The 16301-nt window shown below is 40.8% G+C and overlaps 1 protein-coding gene across 1 annotated transcript in view; it reads right to left on the bottom strand.

Moving 5' to 3' along the window:
- The window catches only part of HADHA (hydroxyacyl-CoA dehydrogenase trifunctional multienzyme complex subunit alpha), a 53846-nt gene that overhangs the window by 10826 nt on the left and 26719 nt on the right, over positions 1 to 16301 (bottom strand). The window contains exons 9-14 of the mRNA XM_022574264.3: positions 15780 to 15898; positions 13760 to 13816; positions 11979 to 12088; positions 8012 to 8146; positions 5772 to 5943; positions 2471 to 2557 (exon numbers count right to left, since the gene is read on the bottom strand). Coding sequence (XP_022429972.1) covers positions 2471 to 2557; positions 5772 to 5943; positions 8012 to 8146; positions 11979 to 12088; positions 13760 to 13816; positions 15780 to 15898 — 680 coding nt within the window. The remainder of the gene's footprint in view (positions 1 to 2470; positions 2558 to 5771; positions 5944 to 8011; positions 8147 to 11978; positions 12089 to 13759; positions 13817 to 15779; positions 15899 to 16301) is intronic.

The following is a 16301-nucleotide window of genomic DNA, read 5'->3' as shown; positions in this document are numbered from 1 at the left end:
ACAAAAATAAACAAATGGGACCTAATGAAACTTAAAAGCTTTTGCGCAGCAAAGGAAACCACAAACAAGACCAAAACACAACCCTCAGAATGGGAGAAAATATTTGCAAATTAAGCAACTGACAAAGGATTAATCTCCAAAATTTATAAGCAGCTCATGCAGCTTAATAACAAAAAAACAAACAACCCAATCCAAAAATGGGCAGAAGGCCTAAATAGACATTTCTCCAAAGAAGATATACAGACTGCCAACAAACACATGAAAGAATGCTCAACATCATTAATCATTAGAGAAATGCAAATCAAAACCACAGTGAGACATCACCTCACACCAGTCAGAATGGCCATCATCAACAAATCTAGAAACAATAAATGCTGGAGAGGGTGTGGAGAAAAGGGAACCCTCTTACACTGTTGGTGGGAATGTAAATTGATACAGCCACTGTGGAGAACAGTATGGAGGTTCCTTAAAAAACTACAAATAGAACTACCATATGACCCAGCAATCCCACTACTGGGCATATACCCTGAGAAAACCATAATTCAAAAAGAGTCATGTACCAAAATGTTCATTGCAGCTCTATTTACAATAGCCAGGAGATGGAAGCAACCTAAGTATCCATCATTGGATGAATGGTTAAAGAAGATGTGGCACATATATACAATGGAATATTACTCAGCCATAAAAAGAAATGAAATTGAGCTATTTGTAATGAGGTGGATAGACCTAGAGTCTGTCATACAGAGTGAAGTAAGTCAGAAAGAGAGAGACAAATACCGTATGCTAACACATATTTATGGAATTTAAGAAAAAAAAATGTCATGAAAAACCTAGGGGTGAAACAGGAATAAAGACACAGACTTACTAGAGAATGGACTTGAGGATATGGGGAGGGGGAAGGGTAAGCTGTGACAAAGCGAGAGAGAGGCATGGACATCTATACACTACCAAACGTAAGGTAGATAGCTAGTGGGAAGCAGCCGCATAGCACAGGGAGATCAGCTCGGTGGTCTGTGACCACCTAGAGGAGTGGGATAGGGAGGGTGGGAGGGAGACAGAAGAGGGAGGAGATATGGGGATATACGTATATGTATAGCTGATTCACTTTGTTATGCAGCAGAAACTAACACACCATTGTAAAGCAATTATACTCCAATAAAGATGTTAAAATGAAAAAATAAAAAGTGAAAAAAAAAAGCACAGATCTTAAAGTGTTCAGTTTGATGACTTCTGACAACTGTGTATCTACCCACGTAATCACTACCCCAAGCAAGACCTACTGACATCGTTCAAAGAAGCTGTGCCAAAAGGTGGCACCAGCTGTGTCCTGGACTGCTGGGACTTTCTCAGCTGTAGCACTGGAGGGCCTGTGTCCTGGGCAAACCGAGGTGGGTCGCCCTACTTGTGCCCCTGTGGCCTTCCTCTTACATGAATGACCTAGGCAAGCAGGTGCTAAAAGCTGCTCAAGATCCCTGGGGGCGAGGACTGCTAAGTGTGAAGCGGTTAGCATCAAAGGCACAGCAACAGGGGCTCCTCTGCTGCCCTCCAGTGCTGAGGAGCTGCTGTGAGTGACTACGACGTGGCCAGACTGTCTATCTGCCATTACTCCACGTCTGTGTCTTCCCTCAGCTGCCACTTCTCCCCACGACCTCCTCCTGCCATCACTGAACCTGCCTCTATCAGGCCCACACCACTTCTAATCTGCTGCGTGCTAGGGAACAAGATGACCTTGAGTTAGCAAGCTATTAGAATGGGAGTAAAAAGACTTTCGTGTTTTTAGTACATGGACTTTGTATTAACAGTTTCAGCTGCTTAAAGGCCTTTTATATTTCCTGCCTACTTTTGGCTGGTTCTGCTTCGCTGAGGCTAGCCGGTATCCTCCAGAGAGGCGAACTGCTTTATTTCTCCTTGAATGATTTCACTTGATTTCCCTGGTAGAGAGCAGAAGCCCAAAGATAGATTTCTAGGCATCATTCCAGATACTCACTCTAAGTGCTTCTACATCCACCCCCTCATGTCCTGGGCAGAAGCTCTAAGCAAACCGGGCTGGACACATCCCACCACAGCCCCTGACCTTCCATTTCTGGATCTGGAGTTGGAACCAAACCCATCCCCGACAGTCACCAGAGTCTGCTCTGTAGCTCAAGTGTTATTTTGGAACATCTCTTCTTACTTTAGGGTCTATCTTTCAATACCCAAATGTAATAAACGTAGGTTTTATAGTCTGAACCTGAATAATAATACCCATTAGGGATGCAAATCACCTATAAAGGTATATTTTAGTTGTAGTTCACTTGTTCCTGCATCTCACACTGGTCATGGTACTAGCTTTTTTGTGCCAGTTTCTGGGACTGCATCCTCACCCTCATCCACTTCATAATCCATACCAGTCCCTTCTCATATTCTAAGCCTTCAGCAATGAGCCTGAAGCAGTAAAACATTTCAGGGTTTTCCTCTGTTCAGAATTTACCTTCTCAGGTCTTTTACTGACAGCAGCAATTTCGTTGATTGGGAGAGCAGATGTGTTGCTGGCAAAGACACAGTGATCTGGAATCACCTGCAGGAGAAAAGCATTTAAGAATGTGTCATGTAGCCCTGGGAGATGACTGGAGACCAAAGCAAAGCCAATGAGTGACACTTGGGCCCCGCCCACCCTTCACCTTTGAGAGAACCAACCATAATGTGCATGCCTATTTCATGTTACACATGTGTTACTAAGAAATGGTACAGCACTATAATTATATCTACAGTGCATGAATACAACTATTAGCTTTATCAACCTGCAGAATAGTGTCTAACGGAGATTCTCTCAGCATTCTGCCCACAATCTCAGCTTATTCATATTTTAATTCAGATACTTGGATGAGAAACATAGAAGGCACATCTGTCAAATGTGTGCAAATCTGGGCAGGCAGAATCCTAACATCAGAGTTGAGAATCAAGATTCAAGATACATTCAACACGCTGAAAAACTGAGTGCAAAATAAGATCAATTATAATGAGGATGAAGGTAAAGTACTGCATTAAGATTTTATGAAAGAGAAGAAAGAGAAAAAAATAACTGAGTAGGCACCTAATGGGCAAGACCTGGGCTTGGCAGTAAACTTGTGTTAAAGAGCCCATGATTTTATTTAATCAAAAGTATAGGGGCTTCCTTGGTGGCGCGCAGTGGTTGAGAGTCCACATGCCGATGCAGGGCGCTCGAGTTCGTGCCCTGGTCCGGGAAGATCCCACATGCCGCAGAGCGGCTGGGCCCATGAGCCATGGCCGCTGAGCCTGCGCGTCCGGAGCCTGTGCTCCGCAACAGGAGAGGCCGCAGTAGTGAGAAGCCCGTGTACCGCAACAACAACAACAAAAGTATAATGTGGGTCAAAAGTAGAGCCCGATGATCAGAAAGCTAACATAGTCTCAAGTTGCATTATTAATGGTATGGTGTCTAATGTTGGTGGTAAAATTCTCTATGAAGAGCAAACCAATGTCTCCAAAGATGGCTGGCAACAATCTTTCCCCTCTTGTACATGTGTGTCTCTCCTCCCATCCAGGGGCACAGTCTCTTTCCCCTCCTCTTAAATCTGGGCTGGCCTATGACTTGCTTTTACCAATAGAAAGTAGCAGAAGTGGCTCTGCCAGTTCCAGGACTTGCCTTATGAAGTCCACTGACTTCTGCCTTGCTCTCTTAGAAGCCAGCAGCCATGCTGCAGAGAAGCTCTGGCTCGACCACTAAGCGAGGACAGGCCACAGGGAGAGGGAGGCGCCCCAACCAAGCTTTCAGCTGAATGCAGTCCCACGAGTGACCCCACTGGGAAGCCACGTGGAATTAAGGGCCAGCCGCCTCTCAGAGCCCTGCCCTAACTGCAGAACTGTGAAAAGGTCATTGTTTTTGCGGTGGTTTGTCACACGCCAAGAGAACACTGAGACATGGTGAAGACAGTAAAGGAGACAAGCAAGACAGTGAAGGTCTGGAGACAAGAATTATGAAGATATCAAAGGAGTGAGTTTCTTTAGTTCTGTGGAGAGGAAGAGAAGTGAAGTTTTAAATCCCTGAGGAATACCACATGTAGATTCAGCTTTACCAGTTTCCTGTAAAGAAAGGAGAGGCCAGGTAAGAGGATGGACTTGATGGCTTCCTAAAGATCTTTCACTTGAAATTCTTTGATTTTCCAAATACAGATCTTTTCTGGACCTTGCTCTTTTCCACCCTTTCTGAAAAACTTCTTTGAGTATCTCCTACCTTAGATGATTTCACTAGCTTCTCTAAAAAGGTAAAGGCCTGTGACATGTTACATAAATAACTACAACATACGTAGCACTTTGGATTTTACCTTTAGCAATAATCTTCTTATTCTTTTCTTACTATCTGCTAAAAATTCATGATTCCCCGAATATCCTCCCTTTCCCGCAGTCCATGGACTTCACGGACATATAAAACCCCTTTTCTTTTCTTTCTTTCTTTCCCTTCTCTTCTCCCTTAACCTTTATGTTTCAATGGGAACTACTGTATCGATTTGTTCATAGTCTGCACTTCTCTTGATCTGATCCCTCTTCTTTCTCTTTCTTTTCCTTGACCACTGGCTTCCCAACTGCTAAAACTAACAAACTTTTCTACACTCAGATACTCCCAAATCCTGATTTTCCAAAAGCAAATACCATCACCCAGTCAGGTGGCAAATGCTCTTTTAGTGGTAAACGGCTCTGTCTGTTTTTGCCGCCCCTCAGTCTACCTTCCATTGGCCCAGCAGGGCCCCCAAAGCCCCGGGAACGTTGTATCCATTTCTCTGCTACAGTGCCACCTTGCACAGAGAGAACACACACCTACCCAGCTCTTCTGAATTCACTCCCTCAGCTGAACCTACATTACACTCTGCTTAAAGAAAAGATTTTGGAATGTGTGTTTCACAAGTGGAATCCATCCCAAACTGAGCTGCTTGTCTTTAGTTTCTAAACCCTCCTTAGGTTCATTCTTTAGTAGAGCAGAGATTGTCCTCCCATGGAAGGGAGGAGTACAGCCCACTACTCAAGATACCCCAGAATGCTGCAAAGTCAGTGCCATTTTATTTACACCATTTACTAACCTACACTCTGTTTATTTAACTGTACCCCGTTCTACCTCCTGCCTGGATTACTGCCATCTCTTCTTTCCTTCTTTCCTCTTTCTTCATACCACCCAGTTCAAGTACTTGTTTTGTTCATATCATCCCATATCAAGAGTTGACTACGCACAGCATTTGGGCTCAAGACCAGAGTAGCATTTCCACAAAATGAGCGTCTGAATCCTGCCTGGAGAAACTGTTTCTCCCTATTTCCTCTGCTGCCTAGACCTGAATTAGTTTAGTTATAGCTTGCAGCCAACCAATGATGTCAAGACGTCTGGCTACAGTCCATGAGGTTATTTGTACATTTGGGTGACTGAACTCCCATATAAGGCTAATGAACCCTGTGCTTAAGTTAATAAGCTACTTGTTTGTCTTTTCTTAGGACTTTGATTTGCCCTTTTTACAGTGTGCATGGGTTCACATAAAAACTTACATTTGGGGGACACAGTTTTGAGGGGCACAAGCCTGTTGTGTCCCCTTTTGCCTGGCAAAGCAATAAAGCTGTTCTTTTCTACTTCACGCCTCCAACAAACAAACAAACATACAAAACCCCTTACATCTGGGAATGAATGGCCCTATAAAAAGAACCACAAGTTTCCTATAGTTCCTTTAAAAAACCCTGTCTCTGTGTTCTCCACTCACAACACCAGGATTCAGTACAGCAGGCCCCTTACTTACAGCTTCTACTTCCTTGAGCACTTTGTGCTTAAGACTGAGGTCCTCAAAAACAGCTTCAATCACCATGTCAGCCTTTTCAAAACCCTGGTAATCGAGCTGCCCAGTCAAGTTGCTGAAAAAGGTGTCCCTTTCAAACGACGTTAGTGCTTTCTTCTTCACTTTATCGTTCAGTCTAGGAAAAAAACACATTCCTAGTCAGAGGAGGAGAACAGGAAACTAACATTTATTGAGTGTCCATGGGCCAGATAGTGTGCTGTGTGTTTTTCACCAACTCAGTGAGGTAGCTCCCATTTTGAGGGAGCTGAGCTGCTCAAGGAGACTCAGAGGGACTTGTGGTCCAAGAGCGAGTTAAGGGAGGGTCCTAGGGTTCAAACAGGTTGACCCCCACATCCATATTCTTTCTACTAAAAGATGCCTCTACACGCCCAACCTGCATAAACGGTATCACTAATAAAACAGTTAAATTTGCCAAGAGGAGTAAACATGAACACTAAAATGGCAAACAAGAGAGCAGCTCTAGTAATTCTCTACCTACAATAGGGGAAACAGCCAACATGGGTCCTAGACCATGAGTTTATACTTGCTTACATATCATTTTGTTATTCTGTAATTGTGATCTACCGGAGGACAGAGACCAAGCATTATGTCGTATATTCTTAATCCATTTCCTGGTCAGTACCTAGTAGCACATCATATTGATTACATAAAATATTAACTCAAGGTTTCTTCTTCCCCACAGGGAGCTAAAAAGGATTCCTGCTACTCAGACACTTAACTGATTGTTTTTTACTGCCAGGGAAAATAGGCTCTCTTAGGTTTTAATCTGACTGCACTTTCAGAATAAATGACCTAGAGTTTTCCTCTGAAAGAAGAATGAAGCTACACCCCATTCACTAGTTTCCTTAACCAAAAGAAAAATTAAAGCCACAAGGTAAGTTCAAAGAAGTAGTCAGTTGAAGTCTCAAAAGTATGGATTCAAATATCCTGGTTTCTGACAACCGTGTCAGCAGTCAGCAAGCAAGATTCTTGTGAGAGTTAAAAACATTATTAGTTGCTCTAATTCTAATGCCTAATGAAACTATTCCCGAGAGGACAAGAAATATGTATGTCCCAAGTCAGCAGCACAGTGAGGCGCACTCACCAGAGCCCGATGTTTCTAATGCAAAAAGGGAAAGCCGGGACAGCTGGATCCAAAAGAGATCGAAGGGGAAAAGCTATTTTAGAGCAATTTCTCATTTTGGTGACTGTATGAAACTCTGGGAACACTCGCGTGCTGGCCTCAGGGCAATGGTGTTATCGAGCGCATGCCATTTTGGGGGGTCAGAATCTTTTACTACAATGCCTTGCTATCTTACATTAAGATAGTTGCTATCTGCCAACATGATTAAACCTGCCAGGTCCTGCACAGTATTATGGTAGCAATATATGAGCAGAAAAGGGGTAAAAACACACTTAAGCTACATAATCCACTTAAGAAACAAAAAAACTAACTCAACTAAAAGTCACATGCAAGACCATCAAAGTTCAGCCAGCCTTAGACAGTCTATTACATTGGAGCAGAGAAATGAGCTGAAACGAATTCCCAGTTTGGCCAAGGTGCTGCTCCATTTTTCCCCTCTGCACAACAGGCAGTATGTGTGTGGGGTGGGGGAGAGGAGGGAGGGACGGGCAGGAGAGAGAATAATAGTCCCCGTTTATTAATTCAGAAGTAAGATGGAGACACAGTCCATAAGATCCAGATATTGTGGAGCCAAATCAGTTAACTGCTTCTCTATGGTAACGCCAGTCAAGAAATATGAGGTTCATGAGTTCTGATCCCAGCCCTACCTTCAAGATGCAGTTACACGTTTCCTCATATCCTTATCTCAGTTCTCTCTATAGACACAGTCATGCTGTTTCAATATTCTATAACAATACAGCAATTAAAATTCACAAACATGAGACTTTCTAGTCTGATACCAAAGTATAAACCATATGGCATTTAAAAACGTCTAATAGATAAGGTTTTCTCTTCTGCACTCAGACTCCAATGATGTTAATGATTTATAATAACATTGTCTGCAACAACAGCAAAAAAGAGAAAAAAAAGTGAAAGAAGGAATTAGCATGTCTAAAAAGCAAAGGAAATGAGACTTAACAATGGAGTATCCAATACAGATCATGTTCAGGAGAAAGGAAACGGTGACGGCAAAAACCAAAACACACGCTACTCTCCCAGCAAAGGCAGAGAGCAGGCTTACCCTCTGAACACTTGCTGCTGTCCTCGCCCCAGCGCGGCTAGCGTAGCATCCTTCAGTATAGTCTGTAGGCCCTTATCCACGGAGACCTGGGCAATGCCGGCCCCCATTAGCCCTGCGCCAAGAATGGCGAGCTGCCTGAAAGGAAAGGATGAAATGACTTTTGGTATAAAGCTTAATTAATTCAGTAAAAGTGGGAGATTGCCCAGGTCATCTTCCAATAAACCAACTAAAGCAGGGACAACAATAAGGTATTTAAAATAATTTTTACCTACAAAAAGATATCTTTCATAAATGACTGATTTTCAAAGTTAAATGCAAAAATCCGTTAGGTCTAAAAGAATTGGTCTACCCAAGGAGACAGAATTATACTGATCTTCAATCATACCTGAGATCACTGAAAACAAAACAACATGGATTACGCTTAAATTAACGAGTATTTTTCTTCAAACAAAAGCCAACTTGCAGTGATAGGCCTAAAGACTACTCTCTCTTCTACCAACTACTTACTTGCTAGTGATTTTGCCATTTTCCAGTCATCTTTCATTTCTCTTGAAATGTGTGCCTTTCTCACCCCTTACCTGGATTGGTTCAAAAGCCTCTTGGATGGTTTCTTTGCTTCCAGACCTTACCTCTCCCTCAAACACCTCCATACATGCACATTACTGCCTTTTCCACCCCTGAATTCCCTTGAACTTATCAGGACCATTTGGCTTACCCCACAGTATTTTGGAACAGCTTCACGTACATCATTTTTGTCTCCTCAACTAAATTCTAAGCTTTTTGAGGGATAGAGATCATGTCTGATGACTCTTTTTAGTTTTCCATAGTTTTGGAACAATATGCCATTTTCCCATAAGTAACTAAAAAAAATTTTCAGAACTTCCTTCATAAAAGAAGCCCAAGTTTACAACACCGTAGACCTAAATTAGAGTTGTTTCATTTAAAACAATTCTGATTATAATGTTCAAAAATCATATTCAAGACCTGAAAAGGCACCCTAACTTCAACTCCTGGGAGTATCTTTCAAATGCAGCTTTGTGATAATACACATTTTTATATGGTGAGTGTTAAGTAACTGGAGAACATGAGAAAATAGGGTAGAAAAACATAAAGAATAGGAGCTGAAAAAATTATTCATGTATTTACTGCACCAAAATTAAAAATTTGCTTGACAAAATGACAACAGGTATAGCAGACAAAGGATTACTACTGGGGAAATATAAAGAACACACATATCAATTAAAAAAGACAACCCAATAAAATGGGCAGGGGTTTATATAAAGCAATTCATAGAAAATGAAAACAAAATGCCAATAAAATGCCCAATTTCCCTAATAATCTGGGAAATGAAAATTAAAAAAAATGTATTCCCTCCCCATCAGATTGGCAAAAATTTTAAAAGTAACAGTGAGGGTATAAAAAATTTTGTTCTTTCATGCATGGTTGATGGAAGTATATACTTTGCCCTATATAGGAGGTCAAATGTATTAAAACCAAAAATTGCATCTTCTACGACCCAGTAATTCTACTATCTGCTCTAGAGAAATGCCCTTACGCACAAGATGATATGCTGTGATGAACAGTCATACAATGTTTACAATAATGAAAAACTGGAAGTCATCAATCTTTCAGTAGAAGATGAAAAGGAACAAGTTAACTGGTATGTACCCACAAACATAGTCTCCAAGTCGTACCACTGACTAAAAAGGATTATTATAGGATTCATACTGAAGGATTCCTTTTATATTAAAACATTCAAACCATAAACACAAAACAGTCATCTATTATTCAAACTTCCTTATAATAGTTTAAAAAAGGAGATTAAGAATGTATTCTTTGTATAAAAAATTAATTTATAAAAAGAGAAAATACATAAGGAATTCAAATTATTATCCGAGGCAAGGGAGAAGGGGCCTAGAGAGACAGAAGTTGGACTATTACTGACAACTGGGAAAGCAGGAAGGGGGATGCCCTTTCTTCAATGATTTTTATTAAATTTTCGGTTCAACCTATTCTGCCTTGCGTACCTTATAATTTATTCTTCATTTCTAAGATGATGTTACCTTTTCTTCAATTTACTTCCCAAGTTAGGTCAACTCTTACATCATCCTGTTTTTCTGCCCATTTAATTCTGAGTTTTTGAACTTCTGATTCAAAGTGATTCTTTTCTTATCTGTAAATATTTATTTAAGGATATATAATTCAAGTTTGGAAGCATTCTGCTACAGTTTTGCATTGTGGTTGTTTTGGGAGGAGAATTTTTGTAAGCTTAAGTATTTTGATTCTCATTTTCTTATTTCTTCCTACATGAGTTTCACATGCATGCTGCCTGTCTTTTCTGTGTACTGGTACACAATAACAGTTTCTCCAGGTGGTATTATATTCTATCTGCATATAACAGTAAGAGTTACATGCAGACCAGAGTAGAAGTCAGGAGTGGCTAATCAGCTTAAGAGTAAACATTTTATAATTTAAACATTTTAAAATTAATTAATTAATTAATTTATGGCTGCGTTGGGTCTTCGTTGCTGCACGCGGGCTTTCTCTAGTTGCAGCGAGCAGGGGCTACTCTTCATCGTGGTGCACAGGCTTCTCATTGCAGTGACTTCTTTTGTTGCGGAGGACGGGCTTTAGGCATGCGGGCTTCAGTAGTTGTGGCTCGTGGGCTCAGTAGTTGTGGCTCGCAGGCTCTAGAGTGCAGGCTCAGTAGTTGTGGTGCAGGGGCTTAGTTGCTCCGCGGCATGTGGGATCTTCCCGGACCAGGGCTTGAACCCGTGTAACCGCTGGCAGGCGGACTCTCAACCACTGTGCCACCAGGGAAGTCCAATTTAAAATTTAAGAGTAATTTTTGTAGTATGTATGAAGAGATTCAGATTTAAGTGGCCATATCATCATTCCACTGCAGCGTGGAAGTAATTCATCTCACCCACTGAATGCAAGATAGTGTCAACATTAGGTGGTACACAGACAACCCGACTGATACCGATCACCACGTGTGCTGGAGAAGCAGTTACAGTTGTATTTCATATTCTAATTTGGAAATCAGCCCTCTTGGCAAGAATCTTGTCTTCTCACCTGGGCTTCTTATTAATTTCCTCTTCTGCTTTGGATTGCAATCTCATTAAATGTGAGCGGCTGGAGAAAGTAGTAACATTAGCTGCTTTCACAAATCCCTCTCTGTAATTCAGGTAGACAGTGTTCCTCAACCTCAGCACTGCTGACATTTTGGACTGGATACTTCTTTGTTGTGGGGCTGTCCTGTGCACTGTAGGATGTTTAGCAGCATTCCGGGCCTCTGGCCACCAGATGCCAGTACCACCCCTCCCTCCCCAGCTGTGACAACCAAAAATATTTCCAGAGATTGGCAAGTGTCCCCTGGTGGCAACGTTGCCCAGGTTAAGAGCCACGGAGCAAGGGGGTGAGTTTAGGGGCATTTACTAAACTTAAGACGCTGAAGAGCCATTTAGGCAGCATTAACACTGAAAGGCTCGCTGAACAGAATAGATATGAAACAGGTAAGTAGGCTCTCAAACGCTTAGGCTGTAAGCTAAAGGAAGGACAAGACTTTAACGACTAGAATGAGGCTTTACTTTTTTTAATGAGGGAGAAGTGTGAGTTCCCAGAGAGGGTATCTCAAGTCACAGAGAGAGACAAGGTCATTAAACAGCACATAGTGTGTGTATTTGGTTTAGGAAGGGGAAACCTAAACCATACTTCTAGGGGACATCAATAGTGAGACAAAAATGCCTCTACAGGAGACATTAGAGAGGTCAGGAGAAAACTCAGCACAGGCAGAACTCTGAAAGCCAAAAAATCCTTCGTAGGAATAGGGATCTAAAGTGCTCAGGACAGAAGAGGTTTAGGGCAAGACTGAAGGCATAAATCTAGCTCTATGGATCTTCAGAGACATCGACAAGCGTAGCATGTGCTGAAACCCACAGGGGCTTCCTATGTAGAGCTGACTTACTTAACCTCCTTCTGCGGAGCTCCAAATTTATTCTTCTTGCATAGGGTCTGACCACGGTAAAGTCCCATCAAGGCTTTTGATTCTTTGGTCATTGCAAGCTCTCCAAATTTCTGGAAAAAGGGAAGAAGAAAAGGTAGAACTTCTCAGTCTTGTAGACGTGGATTCTTTGGGGTCAGTTTCTCTGCAGAGCAGAGGTAACACATGCAAAGCCTCAGGTCCTGAGCTGCAGAAGTTGGCCTCCTGCTGAGCATCTTTCTTTAACTCTCCTCATCTGTTCCACTTCCAACTACTGCTTTGAAAGGTTCTGGATACAACTGAGCTCTCAGATTCTCTACACCAGAGGTTGTGGTAACTTTTTTCATGGAATTAGAGTGTCAGAGCCAAAATGGACAAATCATCTCAACCACCTCTCTCATTTTAAAGACTGGGAAGAGGAGGCTCAGAACTTGACCTCGCTCAAAGCCACACTGCCTCAAAGGGGCAGAAACAGAACTTGAACCCAGGCAGTATGACTCCCAACTCCAGTTCTCCTTCCAGGGTAGCAGGCTGCCCCATGTGATATCTGCCACTTTAAAAGGACCTTAACACTTACAGAGAACAAGTCTCAACTTAGTGGGAAAAAGCATGAGATTTAGGGTCTGTATTTGAACGAACTGAGTTTAAAGACTGGCCCTGCCATTTCCCAGTTGTGAAGCTTTCTTCATCCTTAAAATGGGAAAAACAATACGTATTTTACAGTATTGTTGTGGGAAGTAAATGAAAACACTAGTAAAATGACTGGGCCTCAATGTTAGCTATTACCATCATCAATATTACTAGAATTTACTGGTACGATTACATGGTTGCAAACAGCACTTAAAAGAAGGAATCCCTCTAATACTGTTGCCTTCATGTCTGCAGAGAACATGAAACGATGTTCTACTAATCTTGGCAAAGTAGGTTCTATTCAATAAACCAGTGATTTTCAAACCACGGGTAGAAATCTATCAGTGGTCTTGAATTTAGCAGGTTGTGATAAGTAGGATAAATAGAAAATACTGAGTACAGCGTTCAGGCTAATTATTTTGGGAAATATGCTTCAATCTTTCTGTACATATGTATATGTGTACCTGGTGACAATGTAAAAGAATCAATCAGAGTGCACTGCAGTAAGCAACCCAGTATAAGAAATGTTTTCTCTGGAACTTGTCCTGAGCTCTTCAGATATCTTTTATTCTATTACTGAAGAGCAATCATCCTTCAGTGACTGCTTAAAACTTCAAAACAACCCAAACAACTAAAATCTACAATACCACCAACTTGTTAGGAAGTGGAAGGGGTGAGGTTGGTTCGTGTGTTGCTCTGTTTTCTTGTCTTAGTGGGTGCAAAACATTTCCCTTCATTTCCTAATTCACCAAAGGAAGGCTGGGCTTCACAGGTTTATCTCCAGGCTCTAACAAGAACCATATTTTTGTATCAATGTACTCACTTTATCACAACAAAACCAGCCCAACTACAGAACAAAAAGTCCAAATGATTCCTTTTGAAAGGATTCTAACTCTGCCCCTGCTTTTCCTAGTTATACCCTCCTTATTGAGAGCAAGTTCAAATATCTGGGGACTACTATGGTTTTCTTAGCACCTACTTGCTCACTGAGATTAATCGTAAGAAATGACAACCACTTGAAGAAAGCATTTTTTTACTAGGCTTTGAATACTTTATCTTTTTTCAGTTTTACACAGCATTGTGGATCTCACTTTTTCTGTCTCTAATAATAAAACACTGAAAGGAAATAATTTTACCTGCGATTCAGAGAGATAGCCAGCATCACTCCCTTGCTCAATCCCAGTCTTCACTACCTAAAAAACAGATAAAGTACTTGTTCCTTGTTGGAATCGATTGGCAAGATACACAGTAATGCTGAAAAAAGTGGCTAGTGTTGTTAGTCTTCAAAGAGCAAGTCAAAAGTCTAGACTGGAGTGAGAAAGAGAAGAGGACGGAGTGCCTTATTGCTTAAGACTAACTTAATTGTCCATCTCTGAGGCTACTGCTCAACCTAGTATACAATGGAAGGAAATAAAACAGAAGGAAAGAGAATTAGGAAGTCAGAATAGGAAAAGAGCACAGAGGTTCCACAGCTCAAACTCCACCTCCTTATCCTTTGAATCCTGTTATTTTGTCAGAGAAAGAGTTGTCATCACCCCTTTCTGAGTCCAATAATAGGTTTACCTTTTCCTCTTAACTCCCTTCCCTCCTGCTTGAATTATTCTTCCGGCTCCTCTCCTGTTCTCCAAATGTGGGCAGGTCCCCAAAGTTCCACTTGCAGCCCATTTCCCCCTCTATTTATTCTTCCTCAGGAACATCATTTAGTTTACCACATTAATCATGAACTCCATGAAATTCAATTTAACATTTGGGGTAAGTACTAACCTAAGTACAATAGCAAGTATAAAAGAAATAACCCTGTATTCAATCACCATAATTTAATGGTGATTAAAAAGAAAACCCAAATCAATCAATCTATATCCTTAATTGACTTCTCTGTCTAAACTACTGTTGCTTGAATTTCCTGAATACCTAATCTCAACACTTCTAAACCTTGACTCCTAACTCTCTTTGGCAAGTCTCTTACTACCTTCGTATTGTTGCTTTTACTATTCTATTTCGGGGTCTTATTCAAACTTCAAGTCTGAATTACCAGAACAGTTTCCTAGTTCATTGATCTACTTTGTCTCTGTTTCTAATGCATTTTTACTCACTGCCATGAAAACAGTTCTCTATGATCTATATAGGACAAAGATGAAATTTCTTAATTAATTACTGTCTACCTTTTGAAATCCACCTTTGGTCTGCCTTTCTGAAGACACTGCATTATCCTCCTACAAAAACTGATCTGATTTGATGTTCCTTGAAGAGCCTCATGCTTTCCAGCTTCTGTAACCTTGCTCAAAATGCCCATCCTACCTGGCTTTCTCATCATGTATTCTCTAACAATTTCAGGGATCGTTCCCTCCTCAGTGAATTTTAGCAAACTTCCTCTGTCCCAGTTAGGTGGCGTTAACCCTATGCAGCTGCATACTGCCCCCATCCTGCCATCTGCCTTACCACATATATGTGTTTAATCTCCCCAACCCAGACTGTGTGAGGTGAATGGAAGTAGGGGACCACATTTCATATTTTATATACTTTGGTGTCTTTGGCTCAAAATATACCTGTTGACTAATTCATTCTCCAATTCTGAAATCTTTGATTATTGATCTTGTCTTCAATTATTGCTCTTTTGATCTTGGACTTTCCAGATTGAAGATTTTGTAAGTTTTAAAGTCTACCTTTAGACAGATGTTACTTCAACTCTGTGATCATTTTAATCATCCTTCTTGAGCTTTTCCAGAACTTCTCTGATCATTACATCTTTTTCATAATTACAGCAATGGAAAGTCAATGAGACATTTTAGGTAATGACAATGGTTTTGACTAAGGACAGAATACAGCCATTAATTTTGTTTCAACTACCTCTTAATTAATGTCCAATATTTTACTGGTTTTGTTATACTGATATGACATAGGTTCCTTTCTTGGTTTATAACTGGTAATTTTAAGCTCATCAACTAAAAAGTATGTCTGGCTCTAATTTTCCCCAAATATCCATTTATATAAATCCTCATAGCTTGCTATGCTCTTGTGTTATTTTTGGTAAGTACTTTGATAGCAGCATGAAGAACTTTAGTACTGGCAAACATAGTGCAGAATGGCAATAAAGAGTACTGCTCTAGACAAAGGGAAGAAACATGAGAAATGTGGGAGTATGGGGTAAAGACTCACATCAATTATTTTCAGAGGTGCAGGATAAAGGCCTTTGGTCTGCTTTCGTACTTTTTCTTCCACCTTTTTGTAAATCTGTTGCCGGACAAATGGAATACTCATGGCATACGATGTCAATTCTGTAAGGTAAAATGCTTTTAGATCCTTACTGGAAAGAGCCCAGCCTCCCTTGTTAGTTTGTTCTGTAAACTCCATAAAAATGCAGTGATTCTAGCTATCTGAAAGAACTGCTCTTTACTCTGATATGAACAATCTATATTTCAACCTAAGCACTTCTTTAAACATTAGCTGATAAATATTAAAGCTTGGTGTTGGGTACATGGGTGTTTATTACACTGTTACATTATTCTATTTTGGTATTATTTAAAATTTGGTATTATTTAAAATTTTCCAAAATAAAAAGTTTTAAAAAAATGTCTTTAACCAGTGTAAAGTCCAGGACTTGAGCCTAGAGCAGAGTTACTGCATCCTTTAAGGTTGACTTTACACTTAAGAGTAAATAATGCACTTACCTCTTCCTCA

This window comes from Delphinapterus leucas, chromosome 13, assembly GCF_059928025.1.
Source record: "Delphinapterus leucas isolate spDelLeu-1000000601 "Yukka" chromosome 13, BTC_Dleu_Yukka2, whole genome shotgun sequence".
Classification (NCBI taxonomy): Eukaryota; Metazoa; Chordata; class Mammalia; order Artiodactyla; family Monodontidae; genus Delphinapterus; species Delphinapterus leucas.
The sequence above is the reverse complement of the archived record's forward strand: the minus strand, read 5'-3'. Positions and strand labels throughout refer to the sequence as shown.